General features: G+C 44.9%; 1 protein-coding gene across 1 annotated transcript in view; it reads right to left on the bottom strand.

Annotated features, from left to right (window-relative positions):
- Positions 1–9,464, bottom strand: part of GAB3 (GRB2 associated binding protein 3) — a 137,597-nt gene extending 128,133 nt beyond the window's left edge. The window contains exon 1 of the mRNA XM_088482936.1: positions 9,257–9,464. Within this exon, the coding sequence (XP_088339062.1) occupies positions 9,257–9,328 (72 nt within the window). The 5' untranslated portion in view covers positions 9,329–9,464. The remainder of the gene's footprint in view (positions 1–9,256) is intronic.
- Between the last annotated feature and the right edge of the window lie 11,277 nt (positions 9,465–20,741).

Below are 20,741 nucleotides of genomic sequence, written 5' to 3' on the forward strand. Positions count from 1 at the left end.
AACTGTTTTATTTATTCATTAATCAGTCTATTCTCTCACCTTTGTCAGTGGCACTATGTGAATGGCAAACACAGATAATTTCAATAGACATTACAGATGTGTCCACATACATCTAGCCCCAACAGCTCTGAGTGGTGTAGAGAAGCATTTTTATCTTTACATTTGAAACAAACACCACTCACAGTGCACTACAGATGCTGGGCTGAGACTTTAACCACACAGGATTTAAACTGGGTACACACTAAACGACGCGTGTAACCAGCGATCCAATGTCGACCCCCCCCCCTCACCTAAGGGCCGACATATCAGACAACGGGTACACATTAGACAATCTGGTGCCCGACTGTCCGATATGTCGGCCCCTGCCGCATCTCGCTGCATGGGATCGTCAGCCGCATCGTCAAGTTGAGGTGCTTGTAGGGCCGACCAGACGATGCGGCCGATGACCCTATGGAAGCGTGCACCACCCGATATAGTGGGTACAAACTTAACGATTTGAATGATTTGCCATTCCAATCCGTCAGAATCCGGCAAAACGCTCAAAATATCGCTAAGTGTGTAGCCAGCTTTCGTTTTAAAAAGGTACAAAGTCATAGATGTAGCACAAGGGTACTTGGGGTGAGCAAAAGGCGCAGCCGTGGCATCGTAGCACTTCATATACAGATTCAGACTCATTCACACACACACACACACATGTTGCACATCAAATTGATCAGTACAATGTAGCAAAGTAGTTTTGGCGCTTCCAGTTATTTAATTGCGGATAAGATGCACGGCACGGCCAAGTCGCACGGGACCTGGCTGTTTGGTGTGAGAGAAGCCAGTGTATGAGAAAACATCTGTATGTCAGTTTAAAGAGAAATTTTGCACCCATCAGTTTAGTGCTGTATAGCGAATTAAAAGCAATTGGAGATATAAAGCAGGTAAAAATGCTTAATATTTGTAGAGCAATGGAAGTCATTTGATGACATTAATGCTACTCTGAGAGTGATCTTTCAAAAGAAAATTAACTGCTTAAAAGCAAAGTCACAAAGGAAACGGCTGGTAACCTTGGACATGTTCTGCAAAATGACATTTACCAAGATGTGTGGTCAGCAGTGGGAGAGGTTTTCCAGCAACAGATGTCGTGCTGATTGTGCTGAATGCACTATACAATAAGAAACTCTTGCAGTCTTGCACAACCGAGAACCTCAACCATAGAATTTGGGAGTGTATTTACTAAGTGGTGACTGCTTGTCATCGGCCCTGGCCATATCATTTAAAACCGCAATAATATTAAATGCAAAACCTGCAGTGTATTGCATTTAATTTAATATTGCCATTTTAAATCCTGCGGGCAGAAACGCCAACAACTGTGGCTTTGAAAGCAGCCTCTTAGTAAATAGCATTCCCACTAGACTGTGGGAAGGGCAGGGTGATGAGAGTGCCAGCAGGAAGCCTCCGTGCGCGTCGAAAACGCGTGCGCTCCAGAAAAGGGGGTGTGTCTTGCTGGGTAGAGGTGTGTCATTGTGACACGCCACTAATTTGTCACAATTGGGGGCGTGCCCAGCACATACAGAGGTGCTGGGCTTCCACCAAGTTCTCCCCACATGGTGAATAGATGCCGTGGCAATGCGCATGGCGTCTATTCACCTGGCGGTGAACGTTCAACGCAACTTTACCCACCCGTGGGACACTGCTGCCTGCGGGTGGAGAAGGCTCAGGGCAGGCTGTTTTAGCGGGGCGCTGCTAAAATCCCAGGGCACATTTTGCCCTTTTAAAAATCGGGCAGGGCATGGCGCCCCGCTAAAACAGCCTAGGAGGAACCCTAGTAAATATAGCTTATAAGGGCATATTTAACATAGTGAAAAGCTGCGCAGTTTGTTTTCGCTGCCCTATATAACAAGTGATCACAACTGGAAATTACATATTTAGAATTTAAATAAAAAATAATAATTTTTACAAAATGAAACTGAAAGCACAAGTATAGGCTCTCAGTTCCACTGCACGTGCATGCATGGTCACGTATTCACTTACCTCCTCAGACTGGCCCAGGTAAGAGGTAAGTTATTAACCCTAACATTTTACTGATAACTTTTGTCAAAACAGGGTTTTATTTCACTGCAAAAATTGTCAGTGAATAAATCATTGTCATTACCACAAGTTCTTAAATTGGCCCCTTAAGTGTGATTACAACACTATTTTATACCTAAAATGAAAATTCCAAATTGTCTGTAGCTGATAGCGTAGAGCGTACAGCTGACTGTACCTGTAATACTGCAGGTATAATCTTCCTTCTCACATACAAATGAAAGCAGCAAAAATATAATTCTCAGTCACTTGCAAGCAGGGCCGTAACTAGGGGCGTGCAAATGTTGCTACCGAACAGAAGGAAAGTGCGTGGCACTACTGCCGCCCCATGCTTCTGGCTAGCAGAGTCCCTAGAACAACACCCTGCAGCCAGGATCGCTCGTGCAGTGCTGTCCGCAGCGTCCTGTGACGAGCACACTGCGGTCTGTGCTGCCAGCCCCTCCCCTTTGGCGCGATGTCATGGCATTGTGTGCTCAGAGGGCCATACATAGGGGGCATTTGTGCATTTTTGCACTGTTCCGGCCCTGTCTGCAAGTGATACAGATACTGTCAGGCGTATCTGCATCTCCATGTGGTTCTCTCTCCATTAGTAATTAAGCATACACGGCAATACTGTACTCAGACTTTATTTGGATCATCATCCCGTTCTGCCCCTAGAAGTGTAAAGAGGTAGAACAGTCATATCCGCATATGGATATAGGTATACACTTTTATTGTGGACATGCACAGTACAAACAGGTGTATGTTCAATTCAGCATGATCACTATACTCTGTAATGGTTAAAGATATTTAATCGTTGATCACTATACTCTGTAATGTTTACAGATACAGGGCCTGATTCAGAGCCGGACGCTATTTGCGGACGCGCGTTCAGAAAAAGGGGCTGGCTATTTAAATTGAGCGCTCGCTCTTTGCGGTCCGTTGACGCCTCTATGTGTGAGCGAGCGAACGAAACATGCGCTCGCTATTTTGTAAAGACGCCCCTTGGCCGCTCGCATCATAAGTCATCTCCGCTATTAGATTTTAATCGAGTACATCGAAAGGCGTATGAACTGCTCGCTAATCTTGTGGTAGCATTTTCCTACCGCAATCATGCAAGCAGTTCAGGCTAAAAGACAACCAACTGACGTGGTCGATGACGCTGCTTTGTTAATTATGCACACCCTTAAAACACCCGTTTTGACCGTTTGGGCGGCCTGCGTTCGGATCTCCACTCCCCGTTTTCAAGCTCCTTCCCCTGTTACCACCCACAAACGCCTCATTCTGTCACTCAAATTAGCAGGCATTCGCTATTTTGCAAGCACACGATTTCCGACCGCACTGACTGGTTGGCGCATGCGCATTACAACCCATACGCATGCGCAGATGTGCGAACATCGCTCGGAACGAACGAGCGGCCTCTTACGAGCGGCTCTGAATCAGGCCCACAGGCAGGTGCATAAATATTGGGACATTGACAGAATTTTCATATTTTGGCCTCTATTCACCACCACAATGGCTTTGAAATGAAACAGACAAGATGTGCTTTAACTGCAGACTTTCAGATTTAATTTGAGGGTAATTACATCCAAATCAGGTGAACGGTGTAGGAATTACAACGGTTTCTATATGTGCCTCCCACTTTTTAAGGGGCCAAAAGTAATGGGACAAACTAAACAATCCTAAATCTAACTTTAATTTTTTAATAATTTGTTGCAAATCCTTTGCAGGCAATTACAGCCTGAAGTCTGGAACGCATAGACATCACCAGACGCTGGGTTTCATCCCTGGTGATGCTCTGCCAGGCCTCTACTGCGAATATCTTCAGTTCCTGCTTGTTCTTGGGGCATTTTCCCTTCAGTTTTGTCTTCATCAAGTGAAATGCATGCTCAATCGGATTCAGGTCAGAGGATTGACTTGGTCATTGCATAACATTCCACTTTTTAGCCTTAAAAAAACTCTTTGGTTGCTTTTGCAGTATGCTTCGGGTCATTGTCCATCTGCACTGTGAAGCGCCGTCCAATGAGTTCTGAAGCATTTGACTGAATATGAGCATATAATATTGCCCGAAACACTTCAGAATTAATTCTGCTGCTTTTGTCAGCAGTCACATCATCAATAAATACAAGGGAACCAGTTCCATTGGCAGCCATACATGCCCACGCCATGACACTACCACCACCATGCTTCACTGATGAGGTGGTATGTTTTGGATCATGAGCAGTTCCTTTCCTTCTCCATACTCTTCTCTTCCCATCACTCTGGTACAAGTTGATCTTTGTCTCATCTGTCCATAGGATGTTGTTCCAGAACTGTAATGGCTTTTTTAGATGTTGTTTGGCAAACTCTAATCTGGTCTTCCTGTGTTTGAGGCTCACCAATGGTTTACATCTTGTGGTGAACCCTCTATATTCACTCTTGTGAAGTCTTCTCTTGATTGTTGACTTTGACACATATACACCTACCTCCTGGAGAGTGTTCTTGATTTGGCCAACTGTTGTGAAGGGGTTTTTCTTCACCAGGGAAATAATTTTTCTGTCATCCACCACAGTTGTTTTTGGTGGTCTTCCGGGTCTTTTGGTGTTGCTGAGCTCTCTGGTGCGTTCTTTCGTTTTAAGAATGTTCCAAACAGTTGATTTGGCCACACCTAATGTTTTTGCTATCTCTCTGATGGGTTTGTTTTGATTTTTCAGCCTAATGATGGCTTGCTTCACTGATAGTCACAGCTCTTTGGATCTCATATTGAGAGTCGACAGCAACTGATTCCAAATGCAAATGTCACACCTAGAATCAACTCCAGACCTTTTACCTGCTTAATTGATAATGAAATAACGAGGGAATAGCCCACACCTGTCCATGAAATAACTTTTGAGTTGATAGTCCCATTACTTTTGGCCCCTTAAAAAGTGGGAGGCACATATAGAAACCGTTGTAATTCCTACACCGTTCACCTGATTTGCATATAATTAGCCTCAAATTAAATATGAAAGTCTGCAGTTAAAGCACATCTTGTTTGTTTCATTTCACAGCCATTGTGGTGGTAAATAGAGGCCAAAATCTGAAAATTCTGTCAATGTCCTAATATTTATGCACCTGACTGTATTTAAAGCGCTCACAGTAAACGCCATACAGTTTTGAGTTCTACTTCTTTTTTTTGTAAGTTTTACTTCTATCCTCCTACAAATCAAACAGAATTTATTCCTCAAGTTATCATTGCCAAACTTTCTGGTAATCATGACATATTGAACATACCGTAATGCAATGTTTACTTCTATATGAGAATTCAGTCTCTGCACCTCATTCCCTGCACATTTCCACAACTAGCTTTACATCAACAAACGTAAGTAAGGTCACTGAATATCTGTGTTCACGAGTGCTGCAGCTTGTTTTGGTTACCAGCCCCTGTAGACGTCAAAACTGCAAACAAGGTAAAGTGAGTTCACATGCCTGATTATAACCTTACACCTCTGAATTAGAAATGGATTTATCTCTACCTGACAACTGTCAATTAGAAGGGTTGTATTTCCAGTTGGATCACATTGAACTGAATGATGATTTTCATTTTAAATTGAACATATAGGGGGCAGATCTAAGACAGGAACAGTATCTGTCTCATTGAAACCAATATTCATCAAATGTAATGATGAATAATTAACATGATCTGTCATCTATTTCCACGGAAAATATTCACATCTCTTCCATTAAAAGAATCCTTGTTTCTAAAGATTATATATTGGAAAAACAAGATTTTTTTTATATATTTTGTAGGAATAAAATGTGCTCTGTGCTTTTCTGGTGCTCTGTGGCGGCTCTCACAGTCCCAGCTATAAACGCCAGGGCTGTGTGATGCTGTGGATTAGCGGTACGAGTAGGAGGACCAATCATCAGGTGGCACCTCTAGCATGTCCTCCTGCTGGCACCCCCCTCTGCAGCTATTTTAAAGTGATGAGCAAAATAGATGTGCCTGCCCTTCAGCCAAGGGACTCAGAAAGTTACTGAAATGTAGGTGGACATGGATTTTTTCAAATGACAAATTATATTTTTTGTACATTCATTTTATAGTTATCTTAGCGTCACAACGGTTGTTGAATACTGTGTTGCCATAAAATTAATATATGCATATCTATATTATTTTACTAATACTACAAAAATGAATGCGAAATAGATATTACCCCTTTCAAATCCAGGTCACCATCACACCAATCTGCATATCCGTAAATTTGCACTGCTCGTGCCTAAAAAGAAAAGGCAAGCAAAAACACCCCTGCAGATCTGCATGCATCTAGCACCAAATAAAACTTACAACCAGAGAGGCAGAAGGGGGGTGGGAGGGGCTTTCTCATGTAGGCAGATTACAGAAAAGCGCATGCATATACGCCTGAGAAAGCTGGATTATTTGCAGGTGGTCAAGGCAGGTGTTCTAGCCAACCATTTGTGATTGGCAGTTTGCAAAGGAACCTCAGGCACTGATTGGTGCTTTCTTCATCATATCGGCGGGGATTATGTTTTTGTGAGCGTGCCTAAGTATTTTTTTTTTTTGCATACGCATGATAATGAGTAGACGATGTACTAGATAAATGTATGTAGTTTAATTGATGCCTCAACAAATACGTTTGTTGTACATAAAGTAAATGGTTACAAGTGCCTGGGATGTGTGTCTGGTGTGAAACCAGGCACATAAGCTACTGTAGCTGACCGGAACGCATCTTGACCTCTACATATTGGTGGAAATATGCAGTTTATGCTTTAATTTTTTATTTTTAAGGGTAATTTCTGCCCATTTTGGGACCAACTCCGCAATCAGCCTCTTCATGCGTTTTCATTAACCAACTACTGAAACCCATATTAAAACTAGGATTAATGGATTCTGGTGGGCTCATTCTCACCATTGTGTTATAAAATGGTGCAACTTGCATCTAAAGTGCATTCATTTTCATGCATTTTATATATTTACTCAGCACATATGTGTGAAGAAACCAGCATGATCTGGATGATATTATTGTGTTATAAAATAGTGCAACTTGCATCTAAAGTGCATTCATTTTCATGCATTTTATATATTTACTCAGCACATATGTGTGAAGAAACCAGCATGATCTGGATGATATTACAGGATGAGTCTCCCATATCCGTAATTCTATTATCCGAAATATTCCAAAAACCGAAGTATTTTGTGGTAGCGGTGACGTCATGACGTGACCTGGCGTCATGATGTCACAGATCAATGACCAATCACTAGTGACGTGGGTGTGGCCTATATGCCACTCTCCCCCCACTGCAGCGCACTCCAGGAACATTGCGACACCCGCCAGACTCCCCCGCAGCACGTGACGGACCTTATTGCTACACCCGCCGGCCCCCCAGTGACACCCGCAGGACCCACCAATGCCGCACATTCCGGGCCGCACATGATACCTGACGGACTCCACCCGACGGATCCCTTGCGACACTCACCGGACACCCCCGCAGCACATGCCAGGCCTCCTGTGACACTCACCGGACACCCCGCAGCATACGCCAAGCCTCCTGTAACACCTGCCAGACCCCTCCGCTGCACACGCCAGGCCTCCTGTGACATCTCCCGGATCCCCCCCGCAAGGTATTCTGAAAACCGAAATGATCCAAAATCCGAAATGCTCCTGGTCGCGAGAATTTCGGATATGGGAGACTCAACCTGTATTGTGTTATAAAATGGTGCAACTTGCATCTAAAGTGCATTCATTTTCATGCATTTTATATATTTACTCAGCACATATGTGTGAAGAAGCCAGCATGATCTGGATGATATTATTCACTGTACGCAATAGATTTGTATGACATTTATCTAAACATTGCTCATTTGTATTACTTTCAGCTCTCAACAGTGCGTCGTTTGTGCACAAGTTTATTTTTTAAGAAGTATATTTGCTGTTCTTTATATAATATATACAGAATGCATACATTCATCTGACCATGTGAAAAAACACTACATAGAAAATACACATGTACAAGAAATAAACTAAACACTGACAGCGGCTATGGGAAATTAAATCGTTCAGGATGACAGGTCACATATTTTACTATGATCTGGAAACACAAGCAGATGTTTATTTATTTACATGGCAAAACTATGCACTATCCAAGGAGTGATAGTAAATGCAATCAGGGTACATAACGTCACTGAACCGCAAGGCTAACAATCTTTGATGTTAAATATGAGACTGATCATTATGTTTGACATAAGGAGACTCCTATGTATAAAATACGACTTTGATGTAGGCATACATAATAAAAAATGGATTGGAATATCTTTAAATACAGCATGACCATGGGACAAACAAATGACTGTGAGTCACAGGCCAATTCTGCTGTCACACAAGATGTTAACCACGCTTGTTCCCTAATTTGAGTGACAAAGTTACTAACATCAGCAAAGGAATAGGTCAGTATTAAGCACAACAACAACAAACACTTACACAGAAAACATATGAGGAATAAGCATCTGCAATAACCCTTCCACCCCACACATTTCCCACAGAATGAACAATAACGGGTCAGATCTACAATCAAAATGGCTTTAAGACCTCAACTAATTGGATAAATAAAAAGTCCCTGAGTTATTTGTGCATGGAATGTCTGCTGGCAGGCTAGCATTGCTAGAGTTTCCTATGCTTTGTGTGACACACACCCTGTTATTTTCCCAGACAGGCTGATCCACTGAGACAAATGAGGGTATCTGGGCAGGGTGCACGTTCTCCCACACATCCTCCAATGCTCCCAACCCCCCTATGTGATAATGAGGGAATACACTCACGCGCTGTGTACTATCATTTATTATTGCACATGTAATTATATAGCGCCAGATTATTCCATTGCGCTTTACAGTTGTGAACACATAAGGAATAATAGTAAAAACACAGAAGACGCTGGTGATGCTATAACATGCATCAAACTTAGTTGTGGAAATAACAACACTGAGACAAACATTTCCTATCCTGCCTGTATCAGCGTCTCATCTGGATTATAGGATGTTGGATGAGACAGGTTGAGAAGAGCAAGTTATGAGAGTGATTAAAGGCTGGAGATCAGCAGAAGTGGACAGATCAGACTCCGCCGGTCTATTAACTACATCCCCTGTCTATCTGCGGGCAGCGGCTCCTCAAGCAGAGAACTGAAGTACACTGACACACTGGGATCTACTGGGAGTATTATTATGCCTAGTACTCACATATCTCTTCAGCTTCTTCTCTGGGGGTGACTTGATCAGCCAGCCAGTGCAGACCTCGTCCCCTGCACTCATATTGTCCCTCTTCCAGGATACGGAGAGGAATCCAGTGTGTGGCTGCCGGGTCCTGGGAATTTCAGAACTGAGGGCAATGATCAGCTCCCCCGAGCTGCGCTGTATGTGTGCGCTGTGTGTGCTGCTGTTGCTGCTCTGTCACACAAGGAGGAAGTGGAGGAGCCATCACCAGCAGCAGCAGCAGCAGTGGAGAGCCACAGCCGGAGCCGGAGCCAGGTCCCCTCCTCCTCCCCAGCAGCAGCACCACGTGATCCCGCCTTGTTATAAATACAAACCCAACAACACGTGCAGCGCTAACACTTCTGCTTGTTTACAGCACAAGAAAGAGGCCTTGTGTCAGGGCTGGGGCTCCAAGTCTGCCTGCTAAGTGCCAGCACTGTCATTGCACTTGTGGGAAGAAGGGGGTGGAATACAGATGATGCAGCAGATAGGAGACCTTACAATACGATAGGAGAGGGTTTCCTAACACACTGCAAGGGTAATATGACTTACAGTGACATTTCTGTCTTACATTAACTCCCACAATGCATGTTTACTAATATTTGTAACAAAACATTGGATTTTGTCATTTATATAGGTTTACATATGGTACTATTGCTACAGCCACTTACAATGGCCCTGGGAAAGAAGATATAAATTAGACTTAACTCTTTAGCATTAAGTAAAATACCTGATTTTATGTCACTTTTCTCTTCATATCCTCATTTGGCGGTTCATATATGAAAGCTACAATCGTTTCTGAATGTACTAAGTATCCCTGTCATTTAGATGTGTAGGGAAATTTGCCAAGCGTAGCTTTTCGGAGCATGGACTCGATAGCTGACGCCATCTTCAGATAGAGTGATGCCGGAGGTAATCTGAACCTATGGGGGTAGAGAGATAAAATGGAGAAGTTGCCCATAGCAACCAATCAACTTCTGTCATTTCTTAAACTGCCATATAAATTATAACTGGAAGCTGATTGGTTACTATGGGGAACTTCTCCACTTTGTTGCTCTCAGAGGTTTGAAACGTCTCCCCCATGGAGAGAACGCCGGAGACATTTCTGAAAGCAGGATTGTTGCTCTTCCCCCATCACAGAATGTTTCTGCTCATGCGTGGCCATCATACAATGTCAGTGCTAGCAGCACAGTGATAGTGACCTCTGTCACATTGCTGCCAACTTTTCGCCAGGTCCTTTATCGGACCCGCTGTCCTGGCAAACGGTTTTTAGAAATTGTCCTGAAAAGTCATCTGTTATCGCTGCGAATAGGAGATTAAACTGCACACAGCAAAACTGTGTTGGGTCTCTCATGTCATTTTAGTTACATATCTGTTTCAACTCCTCATTTGGGAGACTATTAAAATAATTTTACGGAAAATCCCCAGAAAATTTTATTTTTAGGAGATTCACACATTTTTTTTTAAGTATCAAACAAATGCATCAATAAGATACTATGGGGGTATTTATCAAAGCTAGGAGAGAGATAAAATTGTGAGAGATAAAGTACTAACCAATCAGCTTCCAATTTACATTTTGACGGCTGTGTTTATAAAATGATAGGAGCTGATTGGTTGGTAATTTATTTTTTACCATGTTATCTCTCTCCCAGCTTTGATAAATACCCCCCTATGGCAGCTATATCCAATACCTGCAGTGGTCCCTCCTATTTTTTTGACCGCCAGAGCAGTCCCCATAGGTTTATATGGGGACAGCAATATTGTCAAATGTGTTAACCTCCAAAAAGTTTACCTTTTCAGAGCTTAGGTCCTGATAGCTGACGTCATCTTTTAATGGTGTAAGCTAATGTAGCCTATCCCTCTCCGATAATAGCCACTTGCAGATGCACAGTAACTGCAGGGTCGGAACCCGGAAGAGCAATCACTTTTCACACATCACATGGACGGGATCCTGTTGGAGCCCATGACCCTGCATATCTTTTTATATACATTGTCCCAAGGATTTTTTTCTTATTCTTATGATTATTAAGCCTAAAATGCTGCCATTGTTGCCCCTTGGACTCAAAACTTCACTGTTTGCCTTATTTTACTATAATTCCATAACTGATTTTCAGAAATGAATTATTGTCACCTAACTTCAACATCAGGTGTTCTTATCTTTCGGTTTGAGTTTAACGTGAGATGCTGAGCCACTTAGGGTGTACCTTTGTAACACTTCTGTATATGAGTTATTTTATTATTAATATTTTGTATAAGTCTCCAACTTCTAATGTATTATTTTTTATCATACACATACTTAAAGCGGCATTACCACCCAGTCATTAATTATTACATACTCCTTTTGCTCCCTAGAGACCTGGGGATTGCTCCAATCAGGTGTTTTGCCCCAGGCTTTACAGTTCATCACACAAAAACCACAATCTCTGTTAATACGGCTTCTGACTGGTCCTCCTGCGCACCCCCTCAGCAGCCATTGTAAACATAAAAGTTTTATCATTTTAATATCACAGAAATGGAAGATCCCTAGAAAAAAAGGCAAATAGAAGAGCCCCAGGGAAATGGGGAGGGGTATTAGGAGAGGAGTAAAATTTAAGAATACAGAAGTAAGACAAGATACCTAATTTGTAAAGAACTGTTACTGTACATTTAATTAAGAGGAAACACTGGGTCACAATCATGATTGAAAATTATAAAGCCTACATATTAATAGTCCATTAATATTCCCAGTTCACAAATCAGGACACCCCAGCTGCATCCTAGCAAGCCAGACCACCACCCAGCCCAGTCATGACCCAACCAGGCTTTAGAATTATGCCAAATTCCAGGCAATGCCCTTTTTAACTAGGTGAAATCCACGATTATTATGCTTCCAAAATAATTGATCAGTAAGAGTATAAACATACAGTAATTTTGGTCTCAAAGAAGGCTATGTACCCTGGCGCTGTATATATCATAAATACACAATAAAATGAAGTTGGCTCACCTTATTTTGTTCCTAACATACGAATGTAGTGTCAAATTAATTTGTCCACACTAAATGCTTAAGACATTTGCCATGCAGATCAAGGGGCTGATGCAAAGTGAGTTCTACACCATCCTTGCTTCAATTCCCAGTGTGCACACCCAGAACAGGGGCCGTATGCGTAGTCGTGCCTGTATATATATATATATATTATCAAACAGTAGGTCTACAGCTCACACTGGCCCTCATTCAGACCCGGTCGCAAGCGCTGAGCGCTCGCAACAGGGTCGATGGGTAGGCCCTGCGCACGCGCAACGGCCGCACTGCGCGTGCGCAAACCCCGGAGCGAGAGAGAAGTTCTCTAATTCCGGAGCTCACTACAAAAGGGGCGGCTGTCGATGTTGATCGACAGCTCGACCCGTTTTGTAGGTGTGGCAGGGGGGGTGGTTTCACAAACGGAGGCGTTCCTTAAGGAACAGTCAAGCGGCAGCCCTCATTCAGAGCGAGCGCTCGCTTCTTGCAACCGCCTCTAAATGAGGGCCACTATCCCTAAACCTGGAATCAGTTTATTAACAGTAAAGTCAGGACACTTTGCATACAACTTGTATGTTGGTAACCAAGTCCTTTTGGGCTCTTTTTGTGCACAGTTGGGGTCTGTAGTGTGGCATGTGTTGCAGCGCTGTAATAATGCAAATTTAAATATAGAAAATGTTTATTCCAAGAAATTGGTGCTTGGGAATAAAATGATTGTCTCATGAGGAACAGCTTTTGTAATGTTTCAGTTTTACACAATGTTCTCTGCCCAGGATGGCGCAGCAGAGTGTTATACCCCTTTTACACTGAAATGAGAATCCCAGGTTTTTGCACGTGAACGCGTATGAACCCGGGATTTTTGTCAGTGGAAATGGATCAACCCGGGACCAGTGACCCTGGAATCCAATACGGGCAGCTTGCAGGGTTGGGCACGGGTCGTTCCCGTGTCACCTTGCAGTGTAAACGGCACGACCCTGGGTTACGATCCAAGTCATCCCACATGCTACCTGATTGGCCAGCTTCAGTGGCGCTTGGAGATTACATCATCTCCAAGCGTCCACTGCAACACTGGAAGACCCGGGTTACTGCAGACCTGGGTCCGGTGTGAACAGCGCTGACCCGGGGATAACCTAGGTCAGCGCCACAGTATAAAGGGGTCATGTCCCGGGTCTGATCCGGGTTGGAACCATGGGCCTGATTCAGACCCGGTCGCAAGCGCTGTGCGCTCGCAACCGGGTCGATGATAGGCCAGTGTGCATGCGCACTACGGAGCTGGCTCCGTCGTGCGCATGCGCGAGACCTGGATAGCGACGGGCACTCCGTCGTTCCGGGTCTCGTACCAAAGGTGGCGTGCTGTCGATGTTGAGTGACAGCACGCCCCCTTTGGTAGGCGGGCCGGGGGCGTGGCTGCCCAGACGGAGGCTTTCCCATGGGAACGCCTACCGTCTGGGGCCGGCCCCACTGACATCACAAGTGATGTCAGTGGGAGAGCTTTCGGCTCTATTAAAGCTGAAAGCTCTCTGGGGCTTGCGGTAACGAGACCCTACCACAAGGGTCTCGTCGCAAGCCCAATGGTTGCGATGGTCTTGACCATCGCGACCATCATCATGGCCGCTCGTTATAGCTGTGGGTGGTCACCCACAGCTATGCGAGCGGCCAAGAGGCCGCTCTAAAAAAAAAGGCCGGCCCTGATTCAGAGCGAGTGCTCTGTCAGAGCGTCTGGCTCTGAATCAGGCCCCGTGTTCCAAATCCTGGGTCAGACCCTGGACTTTGGTGTAAAAGGGGTATTACTGAGCCACCAGTTCTCCGATCATCAGCGGAGGGTGTTTTCTCTCAGCACTTCCTCCTTAGCGCAGGCCTCTATTCTACAAGTCATGGATAACAGAGCAGCAATTATCTCTACTGTACCCTTCAGCAAGTACATCTTCCTCACTCAAGTGGTCCCTCCATGCCTCTTATAAACCCATTGTCTGAACTCCTGCACCGCATTTTATTCAGACGAGATGGAGAGTTATTCTTGTTTTAATAGAGAGGTTTTTGTAGTTTCATTGATGACTAATAGTGAATTTGTTTGTTGCACATAAAATAAATGGTACAGAAAGGGCGCAAATGGGACGTAAGTGTCTGTGACGTGTAACTGGTGAAAACCGGTATACAATCGGGAAACCGGCTGCCTTAATACTGGCAGCCGGCTTCCCGACTGTCATATCCCGGCGAGGGTGAAATGCCAGGCGTCTAGATGTAGACGCCTGACATTTCCCTGACGCCGGGAGACCGGCACCCGGCATCCCGATCGAAGGGATGCCGGGCGCCGCGAGCGGACAGCCACGGGGGGAGGGTTAGGTTTAGGGCACCCGGGGGGGGACTTAGGGTTAGGCACCCCCCCGGGAAGGTTAGGGTTAGGCTAGGGGGAGGGTTAGGCACCCCCCCACGGGGGACAGGTCTAGGCAGCGAGAAAGGGGGGGGTTAGGGTTAGGTACTTAGAGGTGGGATTAGGGTTAGGCACTTGGGGGGGAGGTTAGGGTTAGGCACCCCTAAGGAGGGTTAGGGGGTTAGTTTAGTTTATACTTACAGTACCTTAGGGACGATCAGGATTTCCAGCGCTGCCGGGCTTCCGCTGCCGGGCTCTGCTCATCTGTCGGCCAGGCGCTGCCTATTTCATACCGATTCTGTGAAAACCAGATGGCATATGGGTGGATTTATGCTATTTTGTGCATACAACCTTTTCAGTAGTAAATTACGCTAATTTTGCAATCAACTATGCATCAGCCCCATAGTGTGCTCACAAAATTAGCACGTTAATGTTGCTGACTATTCATCATTTTCAGGGCAGTACTGCTATGGGTGCCATGGAGGTCACATGATTATCCAATACCACAGCGTGATTGGTTTGTCTTCCTATTTGTACACGCTGACCTTTTGCCTTCTCGCCGATTATAGCGTCCCTGTAGGTCCTCTCAGCTCAGCCGCAATTACAGCATTCTGTTTCACCTCGTGGAAGGTATTCCAGCGGTATCTCCTTGTTATCGGCTCTCCAGCTTCTGCAATGGCTCCTTAGCTATATCAACTCTTAAGGACGCAGTACACCAATTTGTACTCTAACTTGTACACTAACTAGTACACAAACTAGTACTCAAACTTTTTTACAATAAGAGATTTGGTTTTCCTGCGCACTGGATTATATGTGACGGGGTATGCGGTACTTAGATATGAGGGTGCCAATCCCTCTAGGGGTAAATACAATAAACAATAATATTCTAATGCGCTCCCCCTGGTGCTGGACTGGTGTGTCTACTGTATTTTAAGAAATATAAGACTGATGATTCTAGATTAATATGTAAAACACAGTGAGTATAATACCATGTGACGTAGTGATGTATCATACACACTTTGGACTAGAGATAGTGAAAGAACACAACATTTAATGTAGTAAAAAACAACAATAAAATACAATAGGATATATTGTTGCTAGTCAAAGTCACAATGGAGGTAACTAAAATATAGGTACAGCAGTACAGAAGGTGAGTCCCAATGCACGTGATAGGTAAAACTGGTAGCATGGTTATACTGATATAATAGAGGAAGTCAACAGGTGGTGTCCCAACCTGAGTTGATCCTTTTCAGTCACTTCTTCAACAAGTGAAGCGATGGGTATGTAGAGGATGATCGCACTGTGTGGGGTAACACAAGTGCGGGGGTACCTGTATGTTGGAGTCTCTGTTTAAGGCTGTCTGGACTTTGCTGGGTTTCTCTCCAGGAATGCAACAAGTGGCACACCTGGTCCAGGTGGTCCGCTGAGTGTCGACCTGGAGTGTAGCTCCGTGGTTGGTATAGCAGGTTTTGCGGTGTTGCCGGTGGGGGGTGAGCCGCATTACTGCTGTGCCTTCCTCTCCTTTTCTCGTCCTGAGTGGAAAAGTCTCCTCTGCGTTGCAGCGCCCCCCACCGGCAACACCACAAAACCTGCTGTACTAACCACGGAGCTACATTCCAGGTCGACGCTCAGCTGTGTACTGTCACTATCTCTAGCCCAAAGTGTGTACTACGTCACATGGTATTACGCCCACTGTGTTTGTGTACATATTACTCTAGAATCATCAGTCTTATGTTTCTTAAAATACAGTAGACAACACCAGTACAGCACCAGGGGGAGCGCATTAGATTATTATTGTTTATAGTACTCAAACTTGTCTACTGGCTCTCAAAGCTGCACCGATTTCTACTCATTTCTGCATCCGGCTCCAAGCTGCACCATCGGCTCTCTAAGCCGCATCAACTATGTACTAGCTTCTGCAACCGGCTCCAAGCCGCACTATCGGCTTTCAAAGCCGCATCATTTATTATTCACTTCTGTATCGGGCTCCAAGCCACATCATCGGCTCTCAAAGCCGCATTGATTTGTACTCACTTTGCATCCGGCTCCAAGCCGCACCATCGGCTCTCAAAGCCGCATCAACTGAATACTAGCTTCTGTTCCTGTTGTCTCTCTCACCAATGAATCCCATAGTATCTTCGTGTGAACCTCTACTACCCCGAGTCAAAAGTCCAGGTGGCCGCCTAAGTAAAGTTGAACGTCACCTAGTTCTAAGGGAACAACAGGCAGTTGTTATTGGCGGAAGACCTCGCTAGCCTGGGTTCTAGGGGGTTCACACAAAGCAAGCTTTGGGGTATCATAACAGAAACTCTTACTCTCAATTTACTCTAGGGCCGTCATCATCACCTTGTGCCATTTGAGGTTGAAAGAGTTCTGTTTTCTTTTCTGTCCAGCACTGTACGCTGATTGACTGTCAGTGCTTTGTGTAAGACGGAACAAAAACTCTTAACAACCAGTAATAACACAGGGAGATAGAGTAGTGGGACATCTCTTCCTGTGTGCATTGCTTGTGTCACACTCACAACATAATAGTGGCAGGACAAGCAGGAAGGAGGCGATCCACATGTAGGAATGAGTCTCATGAATACGGGAACATCCAGGTAATATGCATACATTGACCCAGAGGCCGCCCCCTCTAAAAAAAAAAAACATATGCAAAAGTCAACTATTTGAAGCAATTGATGTAACACACTGCTGGCCGTGTAGTTTACACTTTCCCCACCTTTTGCATCAAACACGTGTTCTTCTGTATTGTGGAATAAAATATCCATGAAATATGAAAAAGCAGCAAAGTGACTTTAAAACCAAGTAAAAACGGCCATGTATCAGTGAGTACCTCTAGGTAAAAGCAGGGCGGAATTCCAGTTGCCCAGCAAGAAGAGAGAAGTGTCTTGACATAAGATGGGACATTGGACCTCATTCAGAGGCGGTCGATAGTTGCAAGCGGTCGACCTGAATCGGCGGCCGCTTGCATCCTGAATGGCCGCCTCCTTGTCGATCGTTCAGCTGTGGGTTACCACCCACAGCTTAACGACGACCAGGTTGATGGTCGCGATGGTGATCACCATCGCGACCATCGGGGCTTACGACCAGACCCTAAGGTTGGGTCTGGGCACTCGTAAGCCCCAGGGAGCTTTCTGCTCTGATGGAGCAGGAAGCTCCCCACTGATATCACTGATGATGTCAGTGTGGCCACCCACAAAACGGTAGGCGTTCGTTAAGGAATGCCTCCATTTTGGAAACTACCCCCCCGGCCCGCCTACCAAACGGGGCGAGCTGTCGATCAACATTGACAGCCGCCCCTTTGGTAGCGAGCTCCGGAGCGAGAGAGTTTCTGTTGCTCCGGGGCTTGCGCACGCGCAGTGCGGCCGTTGCACGTGCACAGGACTAACCATCGAGTCGGTTGCGAGCGCATTGGCGCTTGCGACCATCTCTGCATGAGGTCCTTTGTGTGCTTAGAGACCTCAGTTCTGTCTCAAACTGGTTAGATTATGTATATATTTTTTATGGGATGTTTAACCCCATCATGTCCCCGAGAACAGTAAGTAAATATTTTTCTACAAACATAGGGCCTGATGCAGAGTTGTATGCAAACCCGATGGTTTTTGTACAACTGTACAAAATGATCGGCGCATGCGCAGGATCTGTATAGGGCATATGACAAACTCTACCTGTGGCGGCAGCCGCAATTTCCCCTAAGCTGCAGCATGATTGACATGCTGTGGTCATTTGGGGGTGGAAAATGGGGGCGTGCTGGCTCCGTTTCTGGGAGTGCCGAGGCCAGTGTCTGTGACTGCTGACGCAGATTTACTGACCTCGCAAGCGAGCAGGAGTTGGCCATTCTGAGTAAGCTTAGGCTAACAAAGATGGCCGATGCTGCAAACATTATGACCAGTGGTTGCGAAGTTCATCCGATTCTGCGTCTTCTGACCCAGGCATCGGATCTGAGATGCTGCCTGGAGGCAACTTTTTCCTTCATGCGCCTCTTGCAGCTTTAACATATATTCACACAGCAGCTGTGTCCAAAGACACTGCTGCTGTGTGCATAGGCGTACAACTCAGAATCAGGACCATCGCTCACAGTAATATACTCACAGCAGTGACGTGCGGTGAGGTAAATGGCTGGGGAGGCACTGGCTAGTATCACAGCCAGATTTACAAATACATGTATGAACCAGAGGGTTCATGTGGGCGTTATACAAAGGCAGTATATAGTGCTGGAAATTTGGTGTGTTTTGATCAGGGATGTGCGGAAAAGGTAGATAGAGGAGGCAGTGCCTCACCTGCCATACACTATTTACTCCAGAGTTTTGACTATAAAAATTATTAGAATAAGATATTTATAATATTTTCTCTACATTTTTCTTATAATTTTTATAGTCAAAACTCTGGAGTATACCCAGGAAATTCTCTGCCTCACCATGACCGCACATCACTGGATCACAGTTATGTGAGCTGTTCTTATTGGCTTCCTAAGTGCCTCAAAATTAATTTACAATAAATCTTCATTAATTGTAATTCACCTTACATATCTAACAAATAACCCTCCTACTCCCTGGCTATTCTTTTAACGAGCACAATCCATGAAAACATGTCTGAAAATAGAACCTGTTTTTTTTTCATTCACGATTTTACTAACATTTACATGTGCTGAGTGTGCTAGTAAATATGCTATTAAGAAAGGCATGTGACACACATTGTTCCAGTGTTACAATATGCAAATGCAATGCTATCGGGTACATGGCCATTTGATGGACAGTCCCTTTTAGACCATACTTGCCTACTTACTCTCCCGGGACTGTCAGGAGCCTCCCGAAATTCGGGTGCCACTCCCGGCACCCTGCAAGAGCAGGCAAGTCCCCCGGATTTTCTGGCGACCTCCCCCCGCGTCCGCACATGAAAGTGGGCGGTTCGGGGGGCGATGACGCGATTCGAGCTGAATCACATCATTGTAGCCCCGCCCCCTGCTTTGTAATGGCGGTAATATCGACATTATAAAGCGAGGGTGCGATGACGTAATTGTGCTGGCATGCCCCAGCTCCGCCCACTTCCCGATTGGGCTGCCAGAAGGTTGGTAAGTATGTTTAGAAGACCCAACTTTTAGATGCAATATTTTTAATATAATTAAGTTTTTGTCCCCCTCTGGCCATTTGTAATGCTGTGAGGCATGATTTTGTTGTAAAACACTCTGCATTTCATTACATGTGTTTGGAAGAGCCTAATAATTAAGCACTGTAAAAATGGATCAATTCTATATCACCACCCATTAGCCACAAGTGGAGTTGCAGCACCCTGGTTACATATTGTTGTGAAATAACGACTTTGCAGTGTCTTTTTTGTCTTTTAAGAGTAAACTGTTTTTATGTTGACTTCCCAATTAACTCTGAGGGGTAAATTTACTAAAGGTTGATTTCAAATGATTTTAATCTATTTCAAATCGATCTAAATCGATGTATTTCTGAGCTAAATCACACGTTTCCTAACACTTAAAATTCGACAATTGTCTGTTAGTAAAAATGTGATCTAGCCCCAGAAACACAACATCGATTTAGATTGATTTGAAATCGACTGAAATCGACTTTAGTAAATTTACCCCTGAGCCTGATTCAGAGTTGTACGCTATTTGCACAGCCGCTGCGACTTTGCGCACAGCGGCTGTGCATTGATGCATATCATTGCTCAAGCATAGCTAAAAATATTTAAAAAGATAAAGTAGGGGCAAAGGGCCTTATTCAGAGTTGTACGCAAATCCAATGGTTTGCGTACAACTACAATGGGTGCCGATTGGCGCATGCACAGGATCAGTACTGTGCTGCATGTGCTGATCTGTATCTGCGACACCGGACGTAGTGACCCCTAGGCCATAACATGATTGACATCTTCACTGGCCCCAGAGGTGTAAATTTCACGGCCACCCTGAGGGGTTGGGTATGAAATCCCGGCTGTCGGGATGCCGCTGTTCAGAATACCAACAGAAGCATCCCGACAGCCATAGGAAGGCACACGTTTTTTCCCTCCCCCTACCCTAACCCTCCCCGGTGCCTAAACCTAACCCCCTCCCTAGTGCCTAATCTCCCCCTCCCTAAACCTAAAACACCCCTCCCCTG

This window comes from Taudactylus pleione, unplaced genomic scaffold (genome assembly GCF_031769625.1).
Source record: "Taudactylus pleione unplaced genomic scaffold, aTauple2 ptg000296l, whole genome shotgun sequence".
NCBI lineage: Eukaryota > Metazoa > Chordata > Amphibia > Anura > Myobatrachidae > Taudactylus > Taudactylus pleione.